This window comes from Sinocyclocheilus rhinocerous, unplaced genomic scaffold (assembly GCF_001515625.1).
Source record: "Sinocyclocheilus rhinocerous isolate Xijiao unplaced genomic scaffold, SAMN03320098_v1.1 scaffold395, whole genome shotgun sequence".
NCBI lineage: Eukaryota > Metazoa > Chordata > Actinopteri > Cypriniformes > Cyprinidae > Sinocyclocheilus > Sinocyclocheilus rhinocerous.
This window is the reverse complement of record NW_015660890.1, coordinates 80,180-105,150: the sequence shown is the minus strand read 5'-3', so window position 1 is coordinate 105,150 and position 24,971 is coordinate 80,180. Positions and strand designations below refer to the sequence as shown.

General features: G+C 36.2%; 1 protein-coding gene across 1 annotated transcript; it reads right to left on the bottom strand.

The window, feature by feature from the left end:
* Positions 1-1,685: 1,685 nt before the first annotated feature.
* Positions 1,686-22,930, bottom strand: LOC107726043 (UPF0606 protein KIAA1549-like). The gene is made up of 22 exons (XM_016535516.1): positions 22,889-22,930; positions 21,301-21,527; positions 12,556-13,875; positions 11,969-12,057; positions 11,712-11,886; positions 11,396-11,526; positions 11,079-11,265; positions 10,926-10,985; positions 9,893-10,047; positions 9,635-9,812; positions 8,434-8,618; positions 8,048-8,253; positions 7,455-7,582; positions 7,161-7,175; positions 6,850-7,076; positions 6,041-6,270; positions 5,348-5,489; positions 4,925-5,278; positions 4,791-4,843; positions 4,430-4,557; positions 4,205-4,359; positions 1,686-2,637 (listed from the first exon to the last, which is right to left on the bottom strand). Exons 2-22 carry the CDS (start codon positions 21,422-21,424, stop codon positions 2,407-2,409), a joined length of 4,473 nt encoding a protein of 1,490 aa, XP_016391002.1. The 5' UTR covers positions 21,425-21,527; positions 22,889-22,930; the 3' UTR covers positions 1,686-2,406.
* Between the last annotated feature and the right edge of the window lie 2,041 nt (positions 22,931-24,971).

Here is a 24,971-nt window from a genome sequence, read left to right as displayed (position 1 = left end):
ATATAGTTACTGTATAGTTGTCTCTCTTTTCCACAATAAACTCTTTAACTGATTGACTTCCATCATCATAATGATATGCATGTGCAAAGATGAGAAAATGTGCAAAATTAATGTCTGTAAACTGAGAAACTACCTCAGCCATACTTTAAAAAGAACTGATTGGACAGCCAACATTCAAAACCCACTTGCAAAAAGAGCTTAAAAGAATAAACACGGGCATCATGAGTGCTTGCTTTGATACCTTTCCTCAGATGCAGACGGGTTGGACAAATAATATGATGTTATCGGCATGGGAACCATGCTGGTCAGCAGCTGAGGCCGCCTGTCCATCATCTCCACATGTGGGCTGACTCAAAAACTCACTTCACTGTTTACGATCCCAACAAAAACTCTTCTTCCCTCACCCGCAGAGTCTGAAGTACCCAGAGCTCAAATGTAAGGCAAGACCGTGACAGATATTAGCTCTGATCCAAAACCTAGTGAGCTACAGCACTGTCTACAAAGGCAGTGTCATGGAACCTAATAAGTGGCTCATTTTGAACTCACTATATAGGCAGCAACACAAACAGACTCGATTTTGCAATTGATTTAAATTGTTTAACATTTGCATGTTGCTAAGCTAAAGGCGTGATACTCTAATTAGTATAGAAATACTCAGAGATGTTGGGTGCAAATTTAAGATTTTATGTTATTGAATGAATTATTACTTTTTAATCGTCATTTCTCTTGCTCCGTCTAGAGTTTTACATTAGCATTTTGCTAAGCTAACGGTGTGATATTCTAATAGGCCTAAGTAAAATATACAGTACTCGCAAATCTTGGGTACAATAACACAATTTAATGATTGTTATCGAATTAAATATAGCTACATTCAAATATCAAATATAATCAACATTTTTCTTGTCCCATCCAAATTTTGACATTAGCATGTTTCTAAGCTAATGAGATGAGATTCCAGTAAGTACAAACCTAAATAAATCTCACACGTTGGGCAAAATAACATATTTTTGTGATTTTATGAACATAATCGATTTAAATATAAATTTATAATCAACATTTTTCTTGCCCCGTCCAGAGTTTGACATTAGCATGTTGTTAAATGAATGGCGTGATACTCTAACAAGTATAAAAATACATAGAACTCGAAAATATTGGGCAAAATAATATATTTTAAGTTTTTATGAACAGTATTTAATGAAATGTAACTTTATAATGAACATTTTTCTTGCCCTGTCCAAGGTTTGACATTAGCATATTGCCAAGCTAATGACGTAATACTCAAATAAGTATAAAAATACATAGAACTCACAAATGTTGAGTAAAATAATACATTTAAAGTTTTTATGAACGTTACCGAATGAAATATTACTTTATAATTAACATTTTTCTTGCCTCATCCCGGGTTTGACATTAGCATGTTGCTAAGCTAATGACGTGATACTCAAATAAGTATAAAAATACATAGAACTCACAAATGTTGGGTAAAATCATATATTTTAAGTTTTTATGAATATTACTGAATGAAATATTACTTTATAATCAACATTTTTCTTGCTCTGTCCAGGGTTTGACCTGTTAGCATGTTGCTAAGCTAACAATGTGATACAATAAGTATAAAAATACATAAAGCTCACCAATGTTGGGCAAAATAATATATAGATAATATATAGTTTTAATGAATATTATCAAATGAAATATAACTTTTTGGTTAAAACATATTTAAGTATCTTGTAAGCGAACATAATTAAGTTGACTAACCTTTGGAACAGATTTCACATTGAGCAGCTCACTAGGTTTTGGAACAGAGCACATTTCCACTTGATAAGCCGTCTTGGATAAATGGGAGAACAGGAAAAGGAAAGAACGCCACTTCAGAGTTTTTGGGAAAGGCTGAATTGTGGTATCGTGGCGGAGCCCAGCAATGATGTTTAGCACCAGAGGAAGTCCAGAGACATGAAGATGACCCATTTGGAGGAAGCACTTTGAGAGACATGGAACTGAAGGGGAGGGATTTTCACATTAGCAACAGTCAGTATGAAGTCTTGAAGGTTCACAGCTCTCAGCATGCAAATTGAGAGTCTGAATATGGGGAAACTTTGTCTATTTTTCTAAACAGTCTGGACATGAGCTTTTCTTTTCTTTGTGAATTATAGGAGAGAGTATTTAAGTTTATTTTCTGCATGTCAGCAGTGGAATTTAAATTGTGGATGTCTTGGCAATACCAGTATGGAAGATTGCGAGTAATTCTTCATATGTAACAGACCAGCCGTACTTGAATTTGAAGGTTTTGTTTCGGATTTTGTGTAAAGCAGCTTCTCAGCCATGGAGCTGTGTTGGGATTTGTGAGTTTGTTTATGTGGTACATCGGGAAGGTAACCAGGGCAGGGGTTTTTGGGATGGTCTTTCTCAACTCTGGTAGCTGACAACAGCAACCTGTTTCTGAGAAAGTCTCTGGAGTTCTTCCCTGATAGCCTTGATGAGAAAGGCAGAGGATTGGGGGGGTGGAGAACGCTCCTCAGGGGCGATGTACCCCGCGCTCGAGGCTTCCAGGTGACCCTGGGGTGTTGTGGGATCCTGCAGGGACGTCCTGGGCATCTGGAATACTGGTGATGAAGAGTACTCTGGGAATGTCAGTATCTGTGAGAAACAGAGAGGGAGAGAGAAATAATGAATAAATACCAACAACTCAGGAAAAAAACAAAAAACAAAGATTATGTTTGAACAAACTAAACTAAAATTGATTTAAACTAAATATACATTATATATAGATAGATTTAAAATATAGATATAGATAAATATATAGATATAGATAAATTAAATGTATGGATATATATATATATATATATATATATATATTAAAATATACATTTGAATTGTTCTACATTTAAATTAATACAAATAAAATAGTTTTAAATTACTTACATTAATATGAATTATTATTTAAAATTAGATAAACAATTAAAATATTTTTTATGAATGAACTTAAATTAAAAATTGCATAAAATTAAACAAATTAAATGATGTAATTGTTATCATTAGTTTGTCCATTCACATTATTGCCGTTATACTTATATGATATATATATGATATACTTATATGTTAACTTATATGATATTTTTTAATACTTTTATTGAATGCAGCTAAACTGCAAAGCTTTAGTAATCCAATAGCACAGTTTTGGGATTTTATAACATCCCATATTTTATGCTATACTCTTATATATACTATTATGAATGTGCATGTTTGATTTACAGCCTCTCGGTTGGATCCTGGTCTGGAAATCTCCTCATCTGAGCGGTAATGGGCCCAGCTTGATCCTGAAGGTCCAGATACACTACGGCCAACTCCAGGATACAGTCCAATCCGACTTGACAAGCCCACTTGTGTCAGCTGATGCAACTGTGCACCTACACACACAACACTTAGTAATTGTCATAGCACTGAAACCAAACGTTCAAATACCAATAAGACCGTTACCTGTGCTGCCCCCTACTGGTCGTGGCCGAGAAGACGCTGGCATCTCTTCTCCATACTGCCCCCTGCTGGAGTATCCAGGATCTGACTGCATCTCTGCTGACACCACATATCCAGAGCCCTGCGCCTGCCTGTCAAGTTATACAAACAATCTGCTGAGTAAATATTATATCTGAACCTGATGAATATTTAAAAGTGGACAAATTGGGATAAGGCAGCATATTTGCTTTTCTGTACTCAAACTTGTTATTTGTTGGCTTAACAGGAACATTGTGCTTCACGTTCATGTTTACATGCATTTTTCAACTGCCTCCTGACTTTTCTTACTAGTTTATTCTATAAAGCCTCCCAGAATCCACCTCACCTCTGCAGTAAACCTTGAACAGATGTGGGAGTGAACAAACTTAAAGTAAATTATATATATATATATATAAAAAGCTAGAAATTTTACATATTATATTAAATAATTAATAAAAATAATTTAATAAAATAAATAAATAACAAAATAAAATGTACACTAAATTTACATTTACACTTTAAATAAAAATTAAAAAATAAAATTAAATAATTTTATATTAATTAAATTTAAATATATTCTTATTTTTTCATTACTTTTATTGAATGCAATGCTTTGGTAAACCAATAGTACAATTTTGGGATTTTATAATATCCCATATTTTATGATATATACTATTATATATACTATTATGAATGTGCATGTTTGATTTACAGCCTCTCGGTTGGATCCTGGTCTGGAAATCTCCTCATCTGAGCGGTAATGGGCCCAGCTTGATCCTGAAGGTCCAGATACACTACGGCCAACTCCAGGATACAGTCCAATCCGACTTGACAAGCCCACTTGTGTCAGCTGATGCAACTGTGCACCTACACACACAACACTTAGTAATTGTCATAGCACTGAAACCAAACGTTCAAATACCAATAAGACCGTTACCTGTGCTGCCCCCTACTGGTCGTGGCCGAGAAGACGCTGGCATCTCTTCTCCATACTGCCCCCTGCTGGAGTATCCAGGATCTGACTGCATCTCTGCTGACACCACATATCCAGAGCCCTGCGCCTGCCTGTCAAGTTATACAAACAATCTGCTGAGTAAATATTATATCTGAACCTGATGAATATTTAAAAGTGGACAAATTGGGATAAGGCAGCATATTTGCTTTTCTGTACTCAAACTTGTTATTTGTTGGCTTAACAGGAACATTGTGCTTCACGTTCATGTTTACATGCATTTTTCAACTGCCTCCTGACTTTTCTTACTAGTTTATTCTATAAAGCCTCCCAGAATCCACCTCACCTCTGCAGTAAACCTTGAACAGATGTGGGAGACATTCCTAACTCGGCATACCTCTACAAAGCAGAGAGAAAATAAATTCAATTTCACATTACTTGGATTCAAATTCCATCATTCAAATGTCTACAGTCACTCACCGCAGAGAAAGGATTGTGTACAGGGGCTGCTGGGTAAGAAGAGGAGCCCCATTGGCGTGAAGGATGTGAGGACGGGCTGGAGGGTTGACCTGGGCTGATTCCGCCGACACCAGTGACCGCCGTAATGCCAGTGAATGTTAGAGGAGCAGGGCTTCCTTGAGAAGAAGGTGAGACCAGAGCAAACGCGTCATCCAATAAGGAGTGCATCTGTTGCCGGGCTTCTTCTATGGTTGGCTGAGGAGGGACGTAGCTGGGCGGGGCAGGGGCAGGGCCAGACGGCGGCGATCCAGGGTCTAAAAACACCTCATCAGTAGGAGAAGGGCTTCCTGCATCTGGGAGCTGATCTGCATCGGACTACAGGAAGAGGAGTGGTGAGTTTGTGTGTTTTAGTTGAGTGAAGGCATGTGCATGTGTGTGTCCTACCACATAGGCCACATTGTTGACCCCGGGGTACTTCCTGTACATGGGATCTCCGTCGGAAATCAGGCGATCTTTGTCTCTCAGTCTTCCGCTTCCACTCAAATTCTGTCTTTGTCTGTGTCTGGGAGAGCGTCTTCCTTTGGAACTGCAATTCACAAACAAATTGCATTCACTTTCCCGGATAGCAAACTCTAGTTCTGTCATGACAATTCTCGGAGGGATTGGCATGGTAATGTACATGACAATGTTAATGTATTTGGTCTTGGCGGAATAGATCTGCTACGCTGCTGCTGCTGCGGCAGAGCAAGTACAGAGACTTGCTACTCACAATACATCCACAACATGCTGCTGTGAGCATGTAAGAAATACTGCTGCTGCAAATATAACGTACATGAAATAACCCTTATATAGCACACATGAATCACCTCGTAGCAGATCTATACAGGTGGAGCTGGGGAAGGTGAAGGGTTTCTGAAGCACGCTGCAAACTGCTACAGCAAGCACTAGTCATATTTGAATGTTGAGCAGCGAGGTCATTGGCTGCCGATACAGGAGAGAACCAATCAGCTGTGCCATGTGATAATGATGTCATTAGGTCAGATTAAGTTAGTCCTATCGGACTGCGCCATCTACAGTTTCATGCCAGAACTCTGTATATGTGTTGCAGATGGTACAAGTGAGATTTATTATCCTGACCTTTTGCGTGGCTCTCCGCACGATGAAGGTGTGTGTTCTTCAAGATGCAGGATCTTGTGTATCTGTTCCTGAGCTTGTTGATACACTCGCTGCTGTTCGGAGCTGTCGCCGAACACTGCCATGATGTCCTCCATGGAGGGGAACTCGTAGTGGCCCTTTCTCTTGGCACGCAGGCGGATCTTATTGCGATGGTGTTCGATCTCAGATTTATGCCTCAAGGCCACTTGGATCTGCATCAGAATGGGTTATGAATGTTTTCTTATAGATGACATATTTGCTGAATATTCTGTTTCTGATACATGAATTATTAAATCAGGAAGTACAAGGAAAAGGAAAGGAAATATGTGCTTAATGTTTAAAATAAATACAAGTGTAAACAGGATAGACATTTATTTAGATTGTACACATTTTAATAAATAAATAAACATACAAATGAGTAAAAACAATATTATTTTATAAAATAATATAATTTAATTAATTAATAAATATAAACATTAAACTTTTCTCTTTATTAAAAATAGTCAATTAATTAAAAAAAATTAAAAGTAAATTACATTTATATAAATTATTCTAAAATTCAATAAACAATTAAAATAAATTATTTGAATTAACTTTAATTTAAAAAGTTACAATTGTATGTCAGTAAACCGCAATGCTTTGGCAATTCAAAATAGTATATTTTAATGTTATAGGAAAAAATAGCTTGATGTTTAGTATAATATATAAATAAATGCCACATCTGTGGGTCTAAGGTGTGAGCCTGTCATTTTTACGAACGTGTTTGTGTATACAAAGAGGAGTCTGCTAACCTCACTGTTGACCTTTGCTCCGTCAGGCATCTTGTCTGTCAGGTTGGGACTCAGGGCCTGGTTATGTGGATGTGAGGGAGGGCTTGGCATGGGCTGCATGGCGATGAGCTGTATCTTATTGGAGACTCTGCGCGTTCCATCTGACGAACCTCGAGAGAGGCGGTCCACATGCTCAAATATGGATGACGAGGACAACTGCTCATCCACACCACTTCCAGGTTGAGCACCTGAACATCAAGGCCAGATGTCAAAGGTCATGCATTTGTAACTCGCAATATATGAATGCAACATCAATGGGTAAAGACAATTACCAAGTTTGTTTTTTGCTGATGAACCAATGGAATAAGCGGAGGAGAGAAAGAGATAAAAATTTTTTAATAACAATAATTTTAATAATAATTTATTACTATTTTAATAATAATAATAATTTTTATTTTACAATAATAATTATATATTTAAATTTTTTGCACAATACAAATCATTATAAAGCAACTTTATACTATACTTTTAATTACTAATAGTTAATATATAGTACAATAATATAATAAATTAATATACTGTATAACATATTATACTAGAATTAGTGTGTTTTTGTCGTATAATACAGTGCTTGCTCTTGCGATGTTGGGGTTTGCGGTCACTTGGCGTCACAGCAGGTCTGGTGCTTTCCTCTGCTGATTCTCTACCGCTGGATGCTTCACTTCCTAATGAATCTCCATCAGATGGAGACAACCTGAAAAAAAAACCCAGAAATAGTAGTAAATAGCAGTATTTAAAAAATAAAACAAAAATAAATATAAATGACACAAAACTAAAAACTAAAAAACAAACAAAACAAACAAAAAAAAAATGCATGAGTTAAAAAAATAATATAAACCAGTGTTTTTATTGTTAACTAAAAATAAAGGCTGAAATAAAGATGAAAATAAAGATGAAAACGAATGCCTTGCCTTGGCAACTAACTGATATTAACTGAAATTAAGTTGAAGCCCTTATAATTGCTAAATTTGAATAAGAAACATAACTGAAATAAAAATAAACGAAATAGCAGAAATCAATAAAAATGACACATAATCAAATTAGCAAAAATTAAACTACATTTAAAATGAAAATATAAAAATAAACGCTACACAAACTATAGTATATAAATAATACTAAAATTACACTGATATAAACAGAACCTGCTCAAGTTTCTTACCTGCCTCTTCTCCGTGCTGTACGGGATGCTTTTGTAGATGAGCTCTTTGATTTAGGAGTGTTCAATTCTCCGCCCTCTGAGGGCGTGGCCTCTTTAACAGGTGCCGGCAAAGGGGCGGGTTCTTGGATTATCATGATGTCATCCTTACTATGCTGCCCCAGGTGTAGTTTAGCAAAATCAAAGCCTTTAACAATGGGAGGCTGCAACTACAATGACAAACACATGAATGGACAACATGCTAAATTGACTGTTGCAATGCAGCCCATTTTTCCATTAAAGCCCTTGACATGGGTGAGTAAAAATGAGCACTGTCACTTTACATGGAGTGTCTATGAGTGGGCAACACTTTCACACACACACACACACACACACTCAGTGACCCTGACCTTCTGTCTCTGCTGGATGGTGCTCATGGCGTCTGGCTGAAACTCCAGTTTTTCAGAGCGGCACAGTTTCCAGTAGAGGATGATGATGATGAGGATGACCACAAGAACTGGGACCACAACTCCAACGATCAGCCACACGTTACTGGGCTGAGTCTCAGAGGGCGGCAGGGCTAGCTTCTCCACCGCTGAAAAAGAGTATCATGATATTTGGCACAAAAAAATCATACATTTTCTTTATTAAAATGTGTCTTAAAAACACGTTTTTTAAGGCTGTGACATATCAAGTAAGTCTATATATTTTATAAAGACGTCTGGAATGAAGATAGTGAAGACCAACTGATCAACATGATTCATATTCAAAATGGAAAGCAAGTGGTACTTTATTTACGGCTTATATATCCACAGTCCTAGCTAACAAATATGTTCTGAGGATGTTTTGCTAACGTTATCATTAAGTTCTGAAAACGTTATTTCTGAACGTTCAGAATGTCCAGATTTTTCTTGGTTATGAAAACATTCCATTTCATCATTCTGCAAACATTATGGGAATGTTATGTTTGAATGTTCTCTTAATGTTTTACTAACGTTCCCAGTAAGTTCTTAAAAAGTTATTTCTGAATGTTCAAACATTTTTCTTGGTTTTTGCGTTAACGTTAAGAAAACATTCCATTTTATGATTTTGCAAACATTAAGAAAATGTTAGTTTTGAATGTTCTCTGAACATTGTGAAACAGTAGCTAGTAGCTACATGTATTAAATTTTTTTTAACATTTAAAAAATGTTAGCCAAATGTCAAATTTCAGGAAAAACTGTTCCATGATCAAATTATAAATATTTTTGTGCAAACATTTAGAGAATTATTAAAGACCGAATAACTTTGAACGAACATTCCATTAATGTTACTGGAAAAATGTTTGTTCATTACTTTGCGAGAACCACGTCAGAACGTTAGCCCAAGTTCTGAGAATGTTCCCTGTTAGCTGGGGTCATACGATGAATATAGACTACTGCCACTTGTTATTTCCTCTCAAGCAGGCACAGAACGCACATTCTAATTGTCCATTGGCTGTAGTCTTTGTGGTGTGTTCAAGTGCAAATTTTTGTCAGATGAAGGTGGCGCAAGGCGACAAAACAGTAGCCGTTAGTTCTTTGACATCGGTTTAGTTTGTCACAGCCTTTAGTTGATACAACTTTGACTCACGTGTGGCCAGAATTCCATGTACTCTATAGCCCAGTACGATGGCGGCTCTCTGCAGGTTCATTCTGTTGAGCATGGCTGCAGTGGCCTGGGCTGGCAGCCTCTCTCCTGACCCCGCTTCCACAAAATACACCAGTTCCAGCGGGTAGTCCGGGCCATCCAGACGGGACGTTCGCACGATCTGAGGCACACCAGGGTTCGTGCTTATGTGATGTGTGGGAAAGACAAACAAACTGTGTACACTAATGTGTTTGAATGTACCTGTACACTGTTGTTGCCAATACTAGTAGCTCTTCTCCATCGTCGACTGCTAACCCCGATCCGAAGTCCCTCTCCAACCAGCAGTGCTAATCGCCTCTCCATTTTGGCCTGGAAGGTCCTCTCGTTCACACGCTGGTCCAACACACCCAATAACACTAGAACAAATGCACAAATCCACAAAAAAGAAAGTAGCATCAGAAATGGGCATGAAGTACTAAATTATAATATTCATAAATTACAGACTAGTATAAATCCACCTGCCATCTTTTAGTAAAATCAACATTTATAAGTGCCTGTACCATTAATAGCCTCATAATGAGAAAGATTAGATCATAATATTGAATTTAATACAAGACGTGAATAAATCAAATAGAAAAATTAATTAGAATTATAATAATTAATTATATAAATTAAAGAAAAATGTATTACAATCATATTTATCTCACTTAAGAACTCAAAAATAATATTGTGTTTTTAATATTTAAAACTTATGGTACTTATGGAACTAATTCTTTTAGCCAAGTAAGAGCTACTTTATAATTATTTGATTATTATAATTATAGGTTAAATCCTTAAAAATACATCAAAAATAAATAAAAAGTAAGTATTAATCTAGCTATTTTTATTATATTTTATTATAAGTAAACATTCATAATACAATATATTATTGTATTATATGTATTGTTAAAGTTTTTCAACTATAGTTCAACAATAGATTCAATAACTAAAGTTATTATATCTGACCTCACAGCCAAGATATAAACCATCCATCATGTATGCTAACTTTTACCCAACAATGTAGACATACAATACATTTTATATTTTACTTAAAATATAAAAATATGCATTATTTTAATATATATTATATTACTATATAATATTAATATAACATATATTATGTAAACAAAAACTTTTATTTTGGATGGGATTAATCGTTTGACAGCACTAATTAATTCATATTGTATAATTATTAATTAGTTTTAATATACATTACTTTGGATTCCAAGGTTTAATTTGGAACACACCCACATACCTGTTTTCACCCAGGATGTGCGTAACAGGTGGGACACATTCAGTTCAGGATAATGAAAAGCTGGAAGACAAGAAATGAGATAAAAAGAGTGATAAATGAATAACGTTTATGAGAAATTGAGACAAAGAGCCTGTGTGTGTATTTGTGACTCACGTTCAGCGATCTGCAGGGTAGGAAAACCAAGGTAGAAGCTGAACTCCACAGCGCTGAGCTGCCTCATGTGACCACTCACATCTGATCCCGTTAGGAAGCCTTGAGAATCACGCACAGCAAAAGTGATGTCCACCGGTGCCTTCTGCAGCCGCTGACCCTTAGGAAGGCTACTAGTGATATTCACAATCTAGACAAGCAATCATACAGAATTATCAATACTATTTATACACAGAATCATTGTTAACAAGCTTTTCGTGGAAAAACAGTGACATGTAATGTGTGCAAAAATTGTGCTGTGAGTATTTCGAATTAATTACATGAACTGTGAAATTTCCATTTTCTTGTGAGCGTTTGCGTACTTCCGCGTACGCCATGAGTAGCCCCTTTTCTACACGCTCGCTGAAGCTACACAAACGCACATCCACATGACTCGGTACAAACTGCAGCACTGCAAGACAAATGAACTAATGTCACAATCATTCTTAAAATATTAAGTTATTATTATTATTATTATTATTATTATATTACATATTTAAATAAAACGTATATTATTTACTTTAAAATGATTACTCAGTTTTTAGAGTTTGACACACGTGAGCGTGCTATTCACTGGTTATACTCTGACTCTCTCACCTGTGTGGACCTGATGTTTGTAATCAGGCACTGCATATATAGTTGTGACGGACAGAATGGAAGAAGAGGAAGTGCTGTGCACTGATTGGCGGACAGCATTAATGACAGAGATAGCAGTGTACACCAGTGGACCGGAAACTGCCCGGAAGATGAAATTGGGCGGGGCTTTGAGGACCTGGATGGATAGCACAGATAGACATCAGTGATGCTAGAAATAAATAGCTGATGTGTGACCTGTTGTGATCTGACACGCTCACCTGGAGCTCCACTGAACGGTTGAACTCTCGTCGAAGGATCTCCCGCACATGAGCTTTGGCAAACGCAATCGACGACCCACTAGGCATGCCTGCAAGAGTCAGACAAGAAGGTTGTAAGAAATGATAACAAATTTATGTAATTAAAATGTATTATAAAAAAATACAAATATACAATTAAATAATTAATAATAATGACAAAGTACAGTAAAAACCTTTTTTAACTTTCTAAAGAATTTTGCCATCACAACATTAAATTACGTAAGTGTTAAATTATCAGTGTTTTTTTAAAGATTACCTAAATGTTAAACAAGAGGAAATTAAAGTGTGCAATAATGATAAACAGGATAGATAGATAGATAGATAGATAGTGTTATCTATTTAAATATAACTGTTATGTACTGTTATCATTGTTAAATATAAATCATTAAAAAATTAATTCATGTTATTAGTGGTTTTAAAAAATTAACTATATGTAAAAATAAAAAACATTATGTGCACAATAATAATAAATAATATGATAAACTAAAAAATCTCTAATATCGTCTAATAACCAATATGATACTGATATATTGTGTAAATTGTCTTACCCACTCTGACTAGGTACATGTCCGGTTTGGTGATATTGCAGACGTACTGTCGGGGTGCGATGGACAGAGGAATTCTGGGGGTTGTAGGCGGTGGGCTTTTGGTGGAGAGGCTGGTGGTGCTCATGGTAGTCGTGGTTGTAGTTGTGGTTCTGGTGGTGGTTTTTATGGTGGTCATACGGGGTTTGGTAGCAGGGGGCTTCAGCGTAACGGCTTGTATTACTGGACCCTCTGAGGTGCCGGGTGGAGGCAGGGCGGTTGGCACTGGTGGTCGGGTTTTGCCCACATGGGACGTGGGTATGGAAGGAACACCCTTATCTGGGCCTTCAGGAGGCCGTTGGGTCTCGGTGGTTGATGCAATGGGAGGCTTTGTAGGTTTTTGGGGTGGAGTTGGGGTTACTGATGGAATAGGTCGAGGAGTTGTCCGGTCAATTTCGTCCGGGATTTTTCCCAAGGTTGCATTGGGAGTGTGGGTGGGTCCCACAGTGTGCGTAGGGTTAATATGAGGGTGCGTCCTATTCTTCACAATACTAGCATTCTCTTTGGCTTGCAACGTGTTGTAGTATTCCAAACTGTTCATATCAGGAAGCAGCATTTCAGTCGGCTCAATGGGAAAAAGCTCCGCCCAATCGAAATCCAAATCATCGTCCATATCGCTCGCATGGGCGGAGTCAGGAGCCAATGGGAGGTGGGGATCGGTAGGATGGGCCGTCCTTAAGTTAGTCCCATATTTTACAGTCACGCTGGGCTGGAGGTCTCTTGACGAGAGGGGCAGGACGGGGCGAGAGGGGAAAGCTGTGATGTAGCTGATCGTGGCGTCATCGTCCGTATCATACGGATCGTATCCATGCGTAGGAAGGGTGGTGACCAGAGAAAACTCCTCCCCTTCCGATCCCATGAAAGTAAGAGTTTCAAGGTAGTCTCCGGAACCCCAGTCCACCTCCGCGGAGTGGACGGGATACTGGTCTTCGGGTGGCACCAGGGTTGGGGGAGCTGGTGTTGGCGGTCTGTCGTCATGGAGGGGAGGCATCTGGCTGGGTGTTAGAAGGTCTGGGGGTCGTAATAGCAGGTGGATGCCCTGGGCCCCGTCACCTAAGTTACCCGACCCTTCGGAACCGAGGGACGGGGTGGGATCTATGTGGGAGGCACTGTCATGGCGTCCAGGGGACGAGGGATGTTTGGCACCTGGAGGTGTATAAGCTGGACGCCTGGTTCTTTCAGATCGATGAGGAGATGATGATGATGAAGATAAGGCAGGAGGTGAACGTGTTCTTGTTGGAAGCTGATTGAGGCTCCTTCTGGACATGTTGGATGGGAGCTCCACTTAGGAATGGAAAAAAAGAAAAGCTTGAGTGTAGGGCTGGGCGATATGTCAAAAATATCTTATCAAGCTATAACGTATTTGATATTTATCATGTATGACTAAAATCTAAAAATCTAAAAATCTAAAAATTCTGAGCAAAACGTTAAGGTTTTTTTTTTTTCCTTTCTGGTAGCCTACTAGTTCGGTAGTTTGGGCTTAAACTAACAGAAAACATTAGCTTTGCTGTTATTTTGGTGTTGCTAATAATTTCCACTCTGTTCTTATTAAATTTGTGTTTGAAGTGAATTTCGTTTTGTGAGGAGAATTGTTGAGGAAAAATAATAGAACCCAATTTTAAGTTCATCATGGTGAACATGGACATTCTGGCGGTGATTGTAAGAATGATAAATGCATGTTAATGTCATATAATAATGTCTTGAATAAAATATGCCGATTTTCCGATGTTTTATATTGTAATTTTTATCATTTTTATTTTATTAATCAAAATACAACGCCCACAATATAATATTCAGTGTTGGGCTGCCGAAACTCCAAACGCATGCATGTTGAGGGGCGAGCTGAGAAGTCTAATGTCTTCATCCATTTGCAACAAAACTTTATAGTTTTATTGCAAATGATTTAAGAATTTATAGTGCTATATCTCAGCTTAATAAAACATAATTATATTGTATACACGGTTTACAAAATATGTAAAAAATATTGCACTGAAATGTGCGCTGAAGGAATTTGTGTATTTTAATTATACCTGTCATGTTTGTGGTTTTTCATCATTATACAGTCTGTTTAAATAAATATTCAGAAACACATGCAGTGCTACTTTTTGTCTTTTTTCTGTTTAACTTTTATTAAACTGCAGCTCAAAATAGAATAGGCCTATACCCTAAATAAGGATAAATTATATTGGAACGCATCTCCAAAATAATCACATACACAGATGCACGTTGCCATTACAGTAGTCAGCGCCGAACAACAGGCAAATAAAATATAAACTGAGGTTACAAAAGTGATTCAGTCAAGATCAGTGAGGGATTTTCTTTTCTTTTGTTCTTTGATTAACATTATAATGACTGGCGGCAGCGGCTGCTGTATATACGAGGTATATATAGATGTATATTGTCGATATACGATAATATCGTCATATCGCCCAGCCCTACTTGAGTGTGTTGCAGGATGGCACACAACCAAACCACAAGAAATGCAATATTTCAAAACAGCAGAAGGACAGATTGTAAATACACTTCATCCAAATCTTTCATAACACACAGTGCAGGAGAAAGCCCAGATTGTACCCAAGACACAGTCATTTTTAACAATGTCTCTATGGGAACTAGTTCTGTGGATGAGTATTAAACTTTTGATCTAAAACCATTTATCTAAATCTACATTATGTGAATAGGTTCCCTAAGCAAAAACATGACTTACAGCTCTATTTAGTATAATGCAAAAAGCAAAAAAAAGAAAAAAAAGAAAAAATAAATAAAACAAAATATATAATACTAAAATCTAAATATTTATTTTAATACACTAAAACTATTACTACTACTATAATAATTATTATTATAAAAATATAAATATATGGATAAAAAAAAACTTGTGATATTGGCCTCAAGAAGCTTATTATATGATATTATATTATATGATATGATATTATATTATATTTAGATTAGATTATTTGACTTCCAGATTTACCGTATGAGGTTAAAATAATATTAAATTTTAGGTTAAAGGTTAATAACGTTGAATATATTATACAAATATACTATATGACATAGTATATGTCAGTAACAACTGTTGTTATTGTTAACTAAAACTATTAAAAATCAGTTTCGATAATTGAATTAAAGCTGAAATAAAATTAAATATAAGTATTAGATGAAAAACTTTAATAATATAAATTGTAATTACTTATTAATATAAAAAATTATTACCTTGGCAACTAACTGAAATAAAGAAGTTTAAGTTAAAGTAAGTTAAAACTAAAATAAAGAAATAATTAAAGATGTATAAAAATACAAAACAAAAACTAAAAAAATGTTTTCTAAAAAATCACATAAAAACAAACTAAAATTAAAAAGAAAACTGAAAATACAAAAATAAAAGCTAATTCAAAATATGAATAAATGTTATTATAGTATATAACAATACTAACACTGGTAACAATAAATATACAGTAACCACATATTTAGGATTGGAGGTGATGATTTAGGAATCAACCATTTAAAAACCATGCTAATCTGAATATTAGCACACACACCGCCCTCTGGTGGTCAGTGTCTATAGAGGTTGCATATCTGATTCTTGAAGTGCACAAAACATTAATTTCCATTTTCAGACACAAATGGCACTGTTTCTAAAAAAAATCATGATCCTATTACGGTTTTGCATGGACAGATATAACAGCTAAACTAAAACTCATATCATAAGTCTTGCTATAACAGTAAATGTGACACGGTTGACTCTTAAATGACTGTTTTTTTATTTCAACGAGCCATATGGTACTGAAGCTGGCTATGAGAGCTGCCCTTTTATTAATGTGACTGTGATTCATCGGCATTGTGGGCCGCTGAGGGTAGAACAGAGGGATTGTGGGTAATGAGTCTGATTGAACGGCACACTATGGGGAAGCAGGGGAGTACAGCGCAGTTGAGCGACATTAGTAGGCCAGTGTGTCATACTAGCTGGGGACACAGAGAGAAAGAGGAAGTCAACATCACTGTACAGTAGCAAATATGGACTTTTACTCCAACACTACAAACTGAGGTCGAACAGCTTCAAACTTCATGGTATCAGACAGCGCTAGCAGACAGCGCTAGACATAGACATGCCCTGTCATGTTTCCTCAGGCCAGATATCAAGTTGCTCATCTTGTTAAAAAACACTTTTCGAAAATAGCAATCCATCTGTTTAGTGAGTCACAATGACACTAACTGCTCGAATAAAATAAATATTTCTGGAGCTGTGTGCCAGTCATTAGATATCAAATGTTTTTAGCTAATACAGTATGTTTCCTGTAAGAACACAATGGGATGCTCGATGGCCCAATTTATTTCTATCTCAGAAGTATTTATGACACATTTGTATGCTAAAAAGTAAAACTGTTAATTCCAAAGATTGGTACCTAACATACATATGGAAATTGGCTAAAGTTTATAATCTCTGGACCAAAAACAACAGGCTCCTTGTTACAATGCTATCTGCTTCATCAGGTATCTGGATAATTATTTATACCTGAACAATGACACTGACAAGACCCAAAAAGACAGTAAAGATTTAAATCAGGAGAATTACTATTTTGATCAGAACTATTAGAAGTGTTGGGGAAAGTTACTTTTAAAAGTAATGCATTACAATATTGGGTTACTCCAATAAAAGTAACTAATTGAGTTACTTAGTTACGCAAAGTAATGCATTACGTTACTTTTGTGCTACTTTTTGTCACCTTGGCTGTATATATATATATATATATATATATATGTATATAACATTTCTGTCCCCCTCACTTCTGAAATGATGGCTATGCCCCTGGGCTGGGATTGCTTATTTATTTTTTAATAACAAGAAACCCAAAAATTATATTTTTGTCAACTGTAAAGGTCCTTTTCACACTAAAAGTGAAATTAATAAGCCTCAGGCTAAATGGGAAAACAAAGTAACTTGCGTTACTTATTTGAAAAAGTTACTCAGATATTTTTTCATAAATTTAAAAGTAATGTGTTACTTTACTAGTTACTTGAAAAAAAGTAATCTGATTTTGTATCTTGTATCTATCACACAATAAATTTGATAGGGGACACCTCAACTGACATATACAAAACGTGTATTCAGAAGTACATGTTTATTGTCTTCAAATGAGGCTTTTTGAATGTGGTTCATCCAGTCTAGGGATGGGTGATGATGATGAACTAATCGACTAGTTGACCAACAACTCACTACCCTATCGACTAAAGCCTGTGTTATACTTTCCGCATGAGCAATCCGGACGCGTACACGGACAGCGCGGACGCGTACTACTTGTATTTATACTACCGAAAGCATATGCTGATGGTCCGCTCCGCGGACGTGCTCCATACATGCGCAGTAGATCGGCTTGAACAGTAAACAAACATGTGAAGTTGTGAACAAACAATTGCCCACAGTTATTGCACATCTGGCTGTCTTTATCTTGTTTTATCGATGGATTGTACGGGTTCGAGTAGCAACAGGCTTATTCACACAGCCTGCGCATGCGCAGTTGGTGCTTTTGTAGCCTACTGACCGCACAAAAAATGGGAGGCACGCGGATGTCCGCGCGGAGCCTCCGCACACACTCTCCGATGACGATTTTTACGTCACGCATACCATAGCGGACTCGTGCACGCGGAAATTATAACACAGGCTTTACAGTGAGGCTGACTAGTTTATGTAGATTTATCCTAAATATTTAATATTTTTAGCAGAATCTCGCACCTCGAAACACCACGTCATTTCTGATACTGTTATTTCTGAAAATTACGAGTGTAATTTTTTCTTTTTTGTTTAATGAAATGTTGTGTAATGACATGAAACTTCCCTGAAGCTATAACAATAAAATTATTAAAACCAAAAACTAAAACCATTAAAAATATATTTTTAAAAACTTGAACTTATTTTATTTCAGACAGTTTCTCATTTACATTTATTTTAACTACATTAACTGAAACTACATTTGAAATAAAAATGAATCAAACATACACGTTTAAAAAAAATAATTAAAATGTAAAAGAATATTAACGAAATTACTAAAACTTTAAAATAAATGTGAAAATGGAAAACAAAAACTAATCCAAAATACTAATAAATCTACAGCATCTTAATGACATTAAAATCACATTGTTTAGATAGTATTTATGTGTCAGTTTCTTAATTTCACCATCGTTTGAAAACAAATATGCAAAGTTTTTCAACTTCACTACAGTAAAAAAAATCTACACTTAGTTTAAAAAAAAGAAAGTATGAGAATCACATATAACATGATATTCTAACATGATATTTTGAAGAAATTTGTCCATATTGACTTTCATTATATGGCCAAAATAAGACAAATATGTTCTTTCGTAGAAGAAAGAAAGTCCTACCAGTTTGGAACGACATGAGGGTGAGTAAATAATGACAGAATTTAAATTTTTGTTTGAATAAATTGTTCCTTTTAAATCTGGTCATGTACATTATCCTATCTATGAAGACTCTAATGTGTGTTAAACCTCGAGACGAACCACTCTGGGGAACGACATACGAAATAACTTCAGTAATTAACTTCAGACTCAGTTAACTGTCAGAGCATCCCGACGGAGAACACAACTTCACACAGGGGGAAAGCGAGACACACACACACACACACACACACACACACACACACACACACACACACTAGTCCTATGAATGGCTCTGTGGTGTGGTCAGGCGAGGTGTTTCCATGGTGATGCTGCGTGATGTGTGTGTGTGTTGCAGGAGTATGCCACACGCCGACCGCTTCATCAGTATGCTACAGAGCACACAGGCATTTCTCACACCGACAGAATGAGCTCACGCGGGCACGTTCACACGTATGCCGATTCCACTGACACAGATTCCCAGGCATAAAGGAGAAAACAGAGGAGAAACTGCGTCTATGAATAGCAGCGCATTATTACAGACCCAAGTCCACTTAGCTTTGATGTTCCTAAATCTAATCATCAATGCCGACCATCAGATACCGCAGAGCCACAGAAAGAGAAAGATTGTGTGTGTGAGAGAGACAAGATCAATGGCTTTAATGGGGGGCTTGTTGCACCATAGGACACATTTCCATCACAGCTGTGGGCTCGTCGGGGTGTGTGACTCCTAATGAACCCCCATGCTTTCCGACCGTGTGTGTGTGTGTGTGTGTGTATCTGATGAAGTGGGTGTGCATTTGAAAGTTGCATCTTCCCTTTCAGAGAGCGTTGAGACACTCTCATCCATCTGTCTGGGATGCGCGTGTGTGTGTGTGTGTATGTGTGTATCTTACAGTGATGTGGAACCAGCGTAAATACGCTCACGGTAATCAGCCTGCTGTCTCCAGTTACTGAGCGACTATCTTAAAAATAAAGCTTCCAAAAGGGAGTTTTCTGTCTTAGAAGAACCATTTTGGGTTCTTAAAAGAACCTTTTAATGAATGGTTCTTAAAAGAAGCATTTTTCCTTTTTGTAAAAAACATTGTAAAGCAGGGTTTCCTGAACGGGGGTTTGTAAGTTGATAAAAAGCTAAATGTAAAACGCATATTTTAGTAATTATTAATATTTTAGTATTTATATCATATAATATAATATTTGTATTAATATTTTAAATTAATATGGGTCTAAAAATCGGGGGCTTAATGGCTTAGACATTGTCTCTAACAGGTCTGGTCATAATAAAAATTAAATTCAAATAAATAATTGGGGCTGTGTGATTATTAGCTTATTGCAATACTGAAATCAAAGGCTGCAATTTAGTTTAATAACATTAGTCCAATTAAATAACCCTATAGTCACATTTCATTATTATAATTATCAAGTATTCAGTTTTTATTTTACAGTACAATTGTAATTTTACAACCGTAATATATTTGTCTTTATTTTTTATAATTAGAGTTGAAATACTATTATTATTACTACTACTACTACTACTAATTATTATTATTATTATTGACATTATTATTGAGAACAGTGAACACGTGAATGTGTTGTTAAATTATTTAAATATGAACTATTAACTAATTATCAAAATTTTGTGATTTAATGAAAAGGTTTATGATCACAACAAGAAATAAAATCTGCCTATGGGATAAGAAAAATTCAATTGTTTTCCTTTGAATTAAGTTGATTTTTCTTACCCCATTGGCAGATATTTTAGTTATTTAAACTCACTTAATTTTGATAATGTTTTTCAGAAACCAAGACTTATTAACTGCCATTTTGCTTCTTAAATAATATCTATATATATATATATATATATCTCTCTCTCTCTCTCTCTCTGCAATGGAAAGGTTCTATGGATGTTAAAGGTCCTTCATAAGTGCCAAGCAAGAACTAAGCCGACCGTGTCTAATTTGTATAGTCAGCGTGTCACTTCAAGGTATTTTCATTTTAAGAATTCACTCTGTGGGTAGATATGTGCTTTCTTCAATGTAGAATCTGTCTCACACACATCTCAATACAATTAACTGTGAATCCCATTCATTCTTCACCTCTAACTGCGACACACGTCATTCACACAAAGAGAGAATCACTCAAACATACGCCCACTGTTCCTCTGACGTTCAAATCATCTGTGATGAAAAAGACTCGCTTTTTAGGATACTGACTCACAATAGGTCCACAGAAACTAAACGAAATGTGACGGAAGTGACAAAAAAGCAAAAGTACCAGCCTAAAGCCAAACTTTTAGTGCACTCTGTGATGAGATACCTGCAACGGGTGTGCCAGACGTCGCCATGAAGCCCACCAACATCGTAGCGGCGAGCAGAAGCGTGCAACATCCGAGCAGTCGCCGCGAGCTCCTCAGTACCATCCTTGAACCAGAGCTCTCCATTTTTGCACGTTTCCTATTCAAGACAGGCCATCTGACCCTGATAAAATGTCCCCTGGATAGCCACCCGTCTTCCTGCTTGGTATCCTTCCTGTTCTATACGTTGCTGTGAGAAAAAGAAACACATAATCTGTTAGATAGTAAAGCTGAATTTCACATTGCATGGTTTTATGTAGGATGAATTGAAGGCATCACCATCATCCTATATATATATACAGTATATATATATATATATATATATATATATATGTGTGTGTGTTGGTTTTTAGGTTCCAATACTGGCATATATCAGTCTGATATACTGTGTTTATATTATCTTGGGAAATATGTTGTATATACTGTTTATTTTATATTTTGCGGTCTTCCTACAGACAAGAAGGTTCAAGAGCAAATGGCTGAAGATGTTTCTCCAGACGTTAGTGTCAAAAGTTTCAGAAAAGATCTCAGAAATGCCTCAAACAGTGTCCAGTTGGCCAAGATCCCAAAGTCTGCAATCAAAGGTCTGTGATTTCAAAATGACCTTGAAGTTTTTAAAATAACATCTTTTTTTTAATCTTCCAACGTCAAATTAATTACTTTTTTCATGATTATGCAAATAATTTTTTGTTTCAATTTGTATTTGAGCTTTTTTTCTCAATCAAATGTTTTATTGCTATCTAAACTCACATGACAAATATCATTCAAAGCAAAATTTTGTGAAATAAGACCGGCTCTATCTATTTATCTATCTTTAAAAAATTGGTAAATACAATTTTCAATCAGAAATTGCTAGTAAGTTTCACAAATAATTAATAATAAACTCTGAAAATTATCTATCTATCTATCGCCTGAAATAAATTGCTAGTAAATTTGACCAAAAATTAATAACCATTTTTCCAGTCTGTCTGTCTATCTAACTTTCTATTGATATATCTATACTTAAAAAAATGGTAGTGAAAAATGTTTCAGTCAAAAATGGCCAAATTTTTACAAATAGTTAATAAAACTTGAATAATAATTTTACAGTCTATACAGTTCCACTATCTATTTGTCTGTCTATCTATCTATCTATCACACATGCATCATCCGTAGCATGTATATTTTCATGTATTTCAATGCCGTGCAAACCTATAACGCCATAAAGTCACAGTATCCACACTGTGTGAATGTAGGTTATAACGACAGATCATTGGTGCGCGCGGCCCATGGCTCCCGTGAAGTTAATATCGCGCGCATCTTGTCAGACAGGTACAGCTATAGATCTAAAGCAGATAAATAGCGGTACAGATGGAAAAGGGCGGGTGTAGGAACAGACTAAGCGCATGCACTGGGTCAAAGATTGAAAAACAGCATCTCCAGACGCGCATACCGGCAGGATCTCCCCGAACCCAGATCATATGACACATATTTACGGTATTTTTAAATGGGCATTGACATGCAAGGATACAGAAAGTGAATGGCACCGTACATCGGAGTCATTTTCCTTACCTGTCATGTTGAGATGCACCTCGCGCGGACGCGGTTCACTCGCGGGTTCACAAACCCGATATCATGATGACAGAACGGCCATACATAGAGAATATCGATGCTATCAATGCAAGGGATCAAATCAGATTAAACATATTATATATTTATGCTGACAGCTCCTCGTATAGACGGTATCCAGCTCGCTGCTCGTGCGTGGTTCATTTCCCGGTATCCGGTGTAACGTTAGATCTAATTGTAAAGAAGCGGTTCTTGCTGTTCCCATGCACGGCCCATTTCCCAAGATCCCATCCCCTCCAAACACGCTGGACAAATTGCACCGCTTAAATAAATACGTGAGCCGCTTCTAAAAGATAATGTTGGTAGCGCATGTCTTCGGCATAAAACACTCCACAGAGGAGAAACACGCCTTATCGATATCTGCGGCACTCGGCAAAGACCCGCCCCTTGGATTTATTCATAAGAAACGTAAAGAATAATGGAGTCACTGTCATTGGCTATCAGCAGGATCCTTTAGTAACCCTCACACGCCTCATACGCTCATCTTATTTAAATTTTGCTAAGGACTTGAGCGTAGATATCAGAGCAAATTGTTTTTTATTCTTTTATTTATTTATATTTACTTTCGGAAGGGTCATAAATTTCGTTTAACGTTACGTTAGTAATTTTCTGGGGTCGCGTCGATGATCTTTTGGCGCCTCTAGCGTAGTTAACCGTCAACTATCTTAAACGCGTTTAAACAAAACACTTACAAACTTTATCATGATATATTTGTGCCAAGTCTATGATAAATTAATAATTAGCTTTTGTCGATGTACCGTTTGTTACAGCGATTGAGCTGTTGCTATGGTTACCTCCTCAAGCGAAAGCGATTTTTGTTACGAACTTTTTTTATGTAACTATTGTTGTTACTGAAACTGTTGTTTGAAAACGCATTTGAAAAAGTAACATATTTACAGTATGTCCCTTACTAAAATCAACCATGGATTTATTAAATTAACTATATTTTATCCATGATAATCAAAATGCCAAAACATCCCTTACGGAAATTGACCATGGTTTTATTATAGTAAGTAACCATGGTTTTACTATACTAATAGCATGGTTTTTATAAGTTATGTAATAATATTAAATAGAGTACATACCTTTTCTTGGCCCTCCTTAGGGAGATTTGACCATTTGAGACTCACTAAAAAGTGAGATGTGTTTACATAATTGTAGTGTTTGGTGGATAAGGAGCATATTAGGCAAAATGCACAAAATTATATTATTGCATTATTATTATCATATCGTATACTGGGCACGTCCCTCAACGCTTACCAAAGAAAATATTCAAAAGATTCCTGATTTATTCAAAGATTGATTAGAGGTCAAATTAACTTAAATTAAAGGGTTAGTTCACCCAAAAACGAAAATTCTGTCATTAATTACTCACCCTCGTGTCGTTCTAAACCCGTAAGACCTCCGTTCATCTTCGGAACACAAATTAAGATATTTTTGATTTTCGATAATATCCACTGAACGAAAACAACGTATCTGCGTGACGCAGCTGACACAGAATAGCATACACTGTTTGCGTTCAGTGGATATTATCCAAAATGGCACCAGGCTGACTAGTATACGATTTCAATGACTGTTTCGTGCAGAACTGAAAAAAAGAGATCTTTTTGTATTCAAATGAATGACAAAATAGGAAAAACAGGGAGTGTTTATTGATGAATACATGATATGGAAAAAAGTGCAAGTTTATACCTCACGAGTTGATCTACATCACCTCACAAAGGTACCAAATTCACTAAAGGCACACCAGACAAATCCAGGCATGAAAAAATAAAGGTAAAAGTATGCTAAAGTCACAGTCTCTAAATGTGTCCATTTGAAGGAAAGACTCTCTCGTATGAGCAGTTATTTGAGCTATAATAAATCATAAGCACTTAAAAAAATAAAAAATGTAATCACATAATTTTCAAAGACAGGTCCATTTTGGTTAAGAATAATGGAATATTTTAAGAACACCTCGCTTTTTTAGAACGATGAGCTTTGTAAAAATCGACGCGTTTCAGAAAGGCGAAAATAATGTTCTTTT

Coding starts and splice junctions, on each gene's coding strand:
- LOC107726043 (XM_016535516.1), bottom strand. CDS start 21,424: ATGGAGAGCTCTGGTTCAAGGATGGTACTGAGGAGCTCGCGGCGACTG. Junction 13,876..21,300: donor GTCTGGCACACCCGTTGCAG/GTATCTCATCAC, acceptor TCCATTCCTAAG/TGGAGCTCCCATCCAACATG. Junction 11,266..11,395: donor ATGGAAATTTCACAGTTCAT/GTAATTAATTCG, acceptor TTGCTTGTCTAG/ATTGTGAATATCACTAGTAG.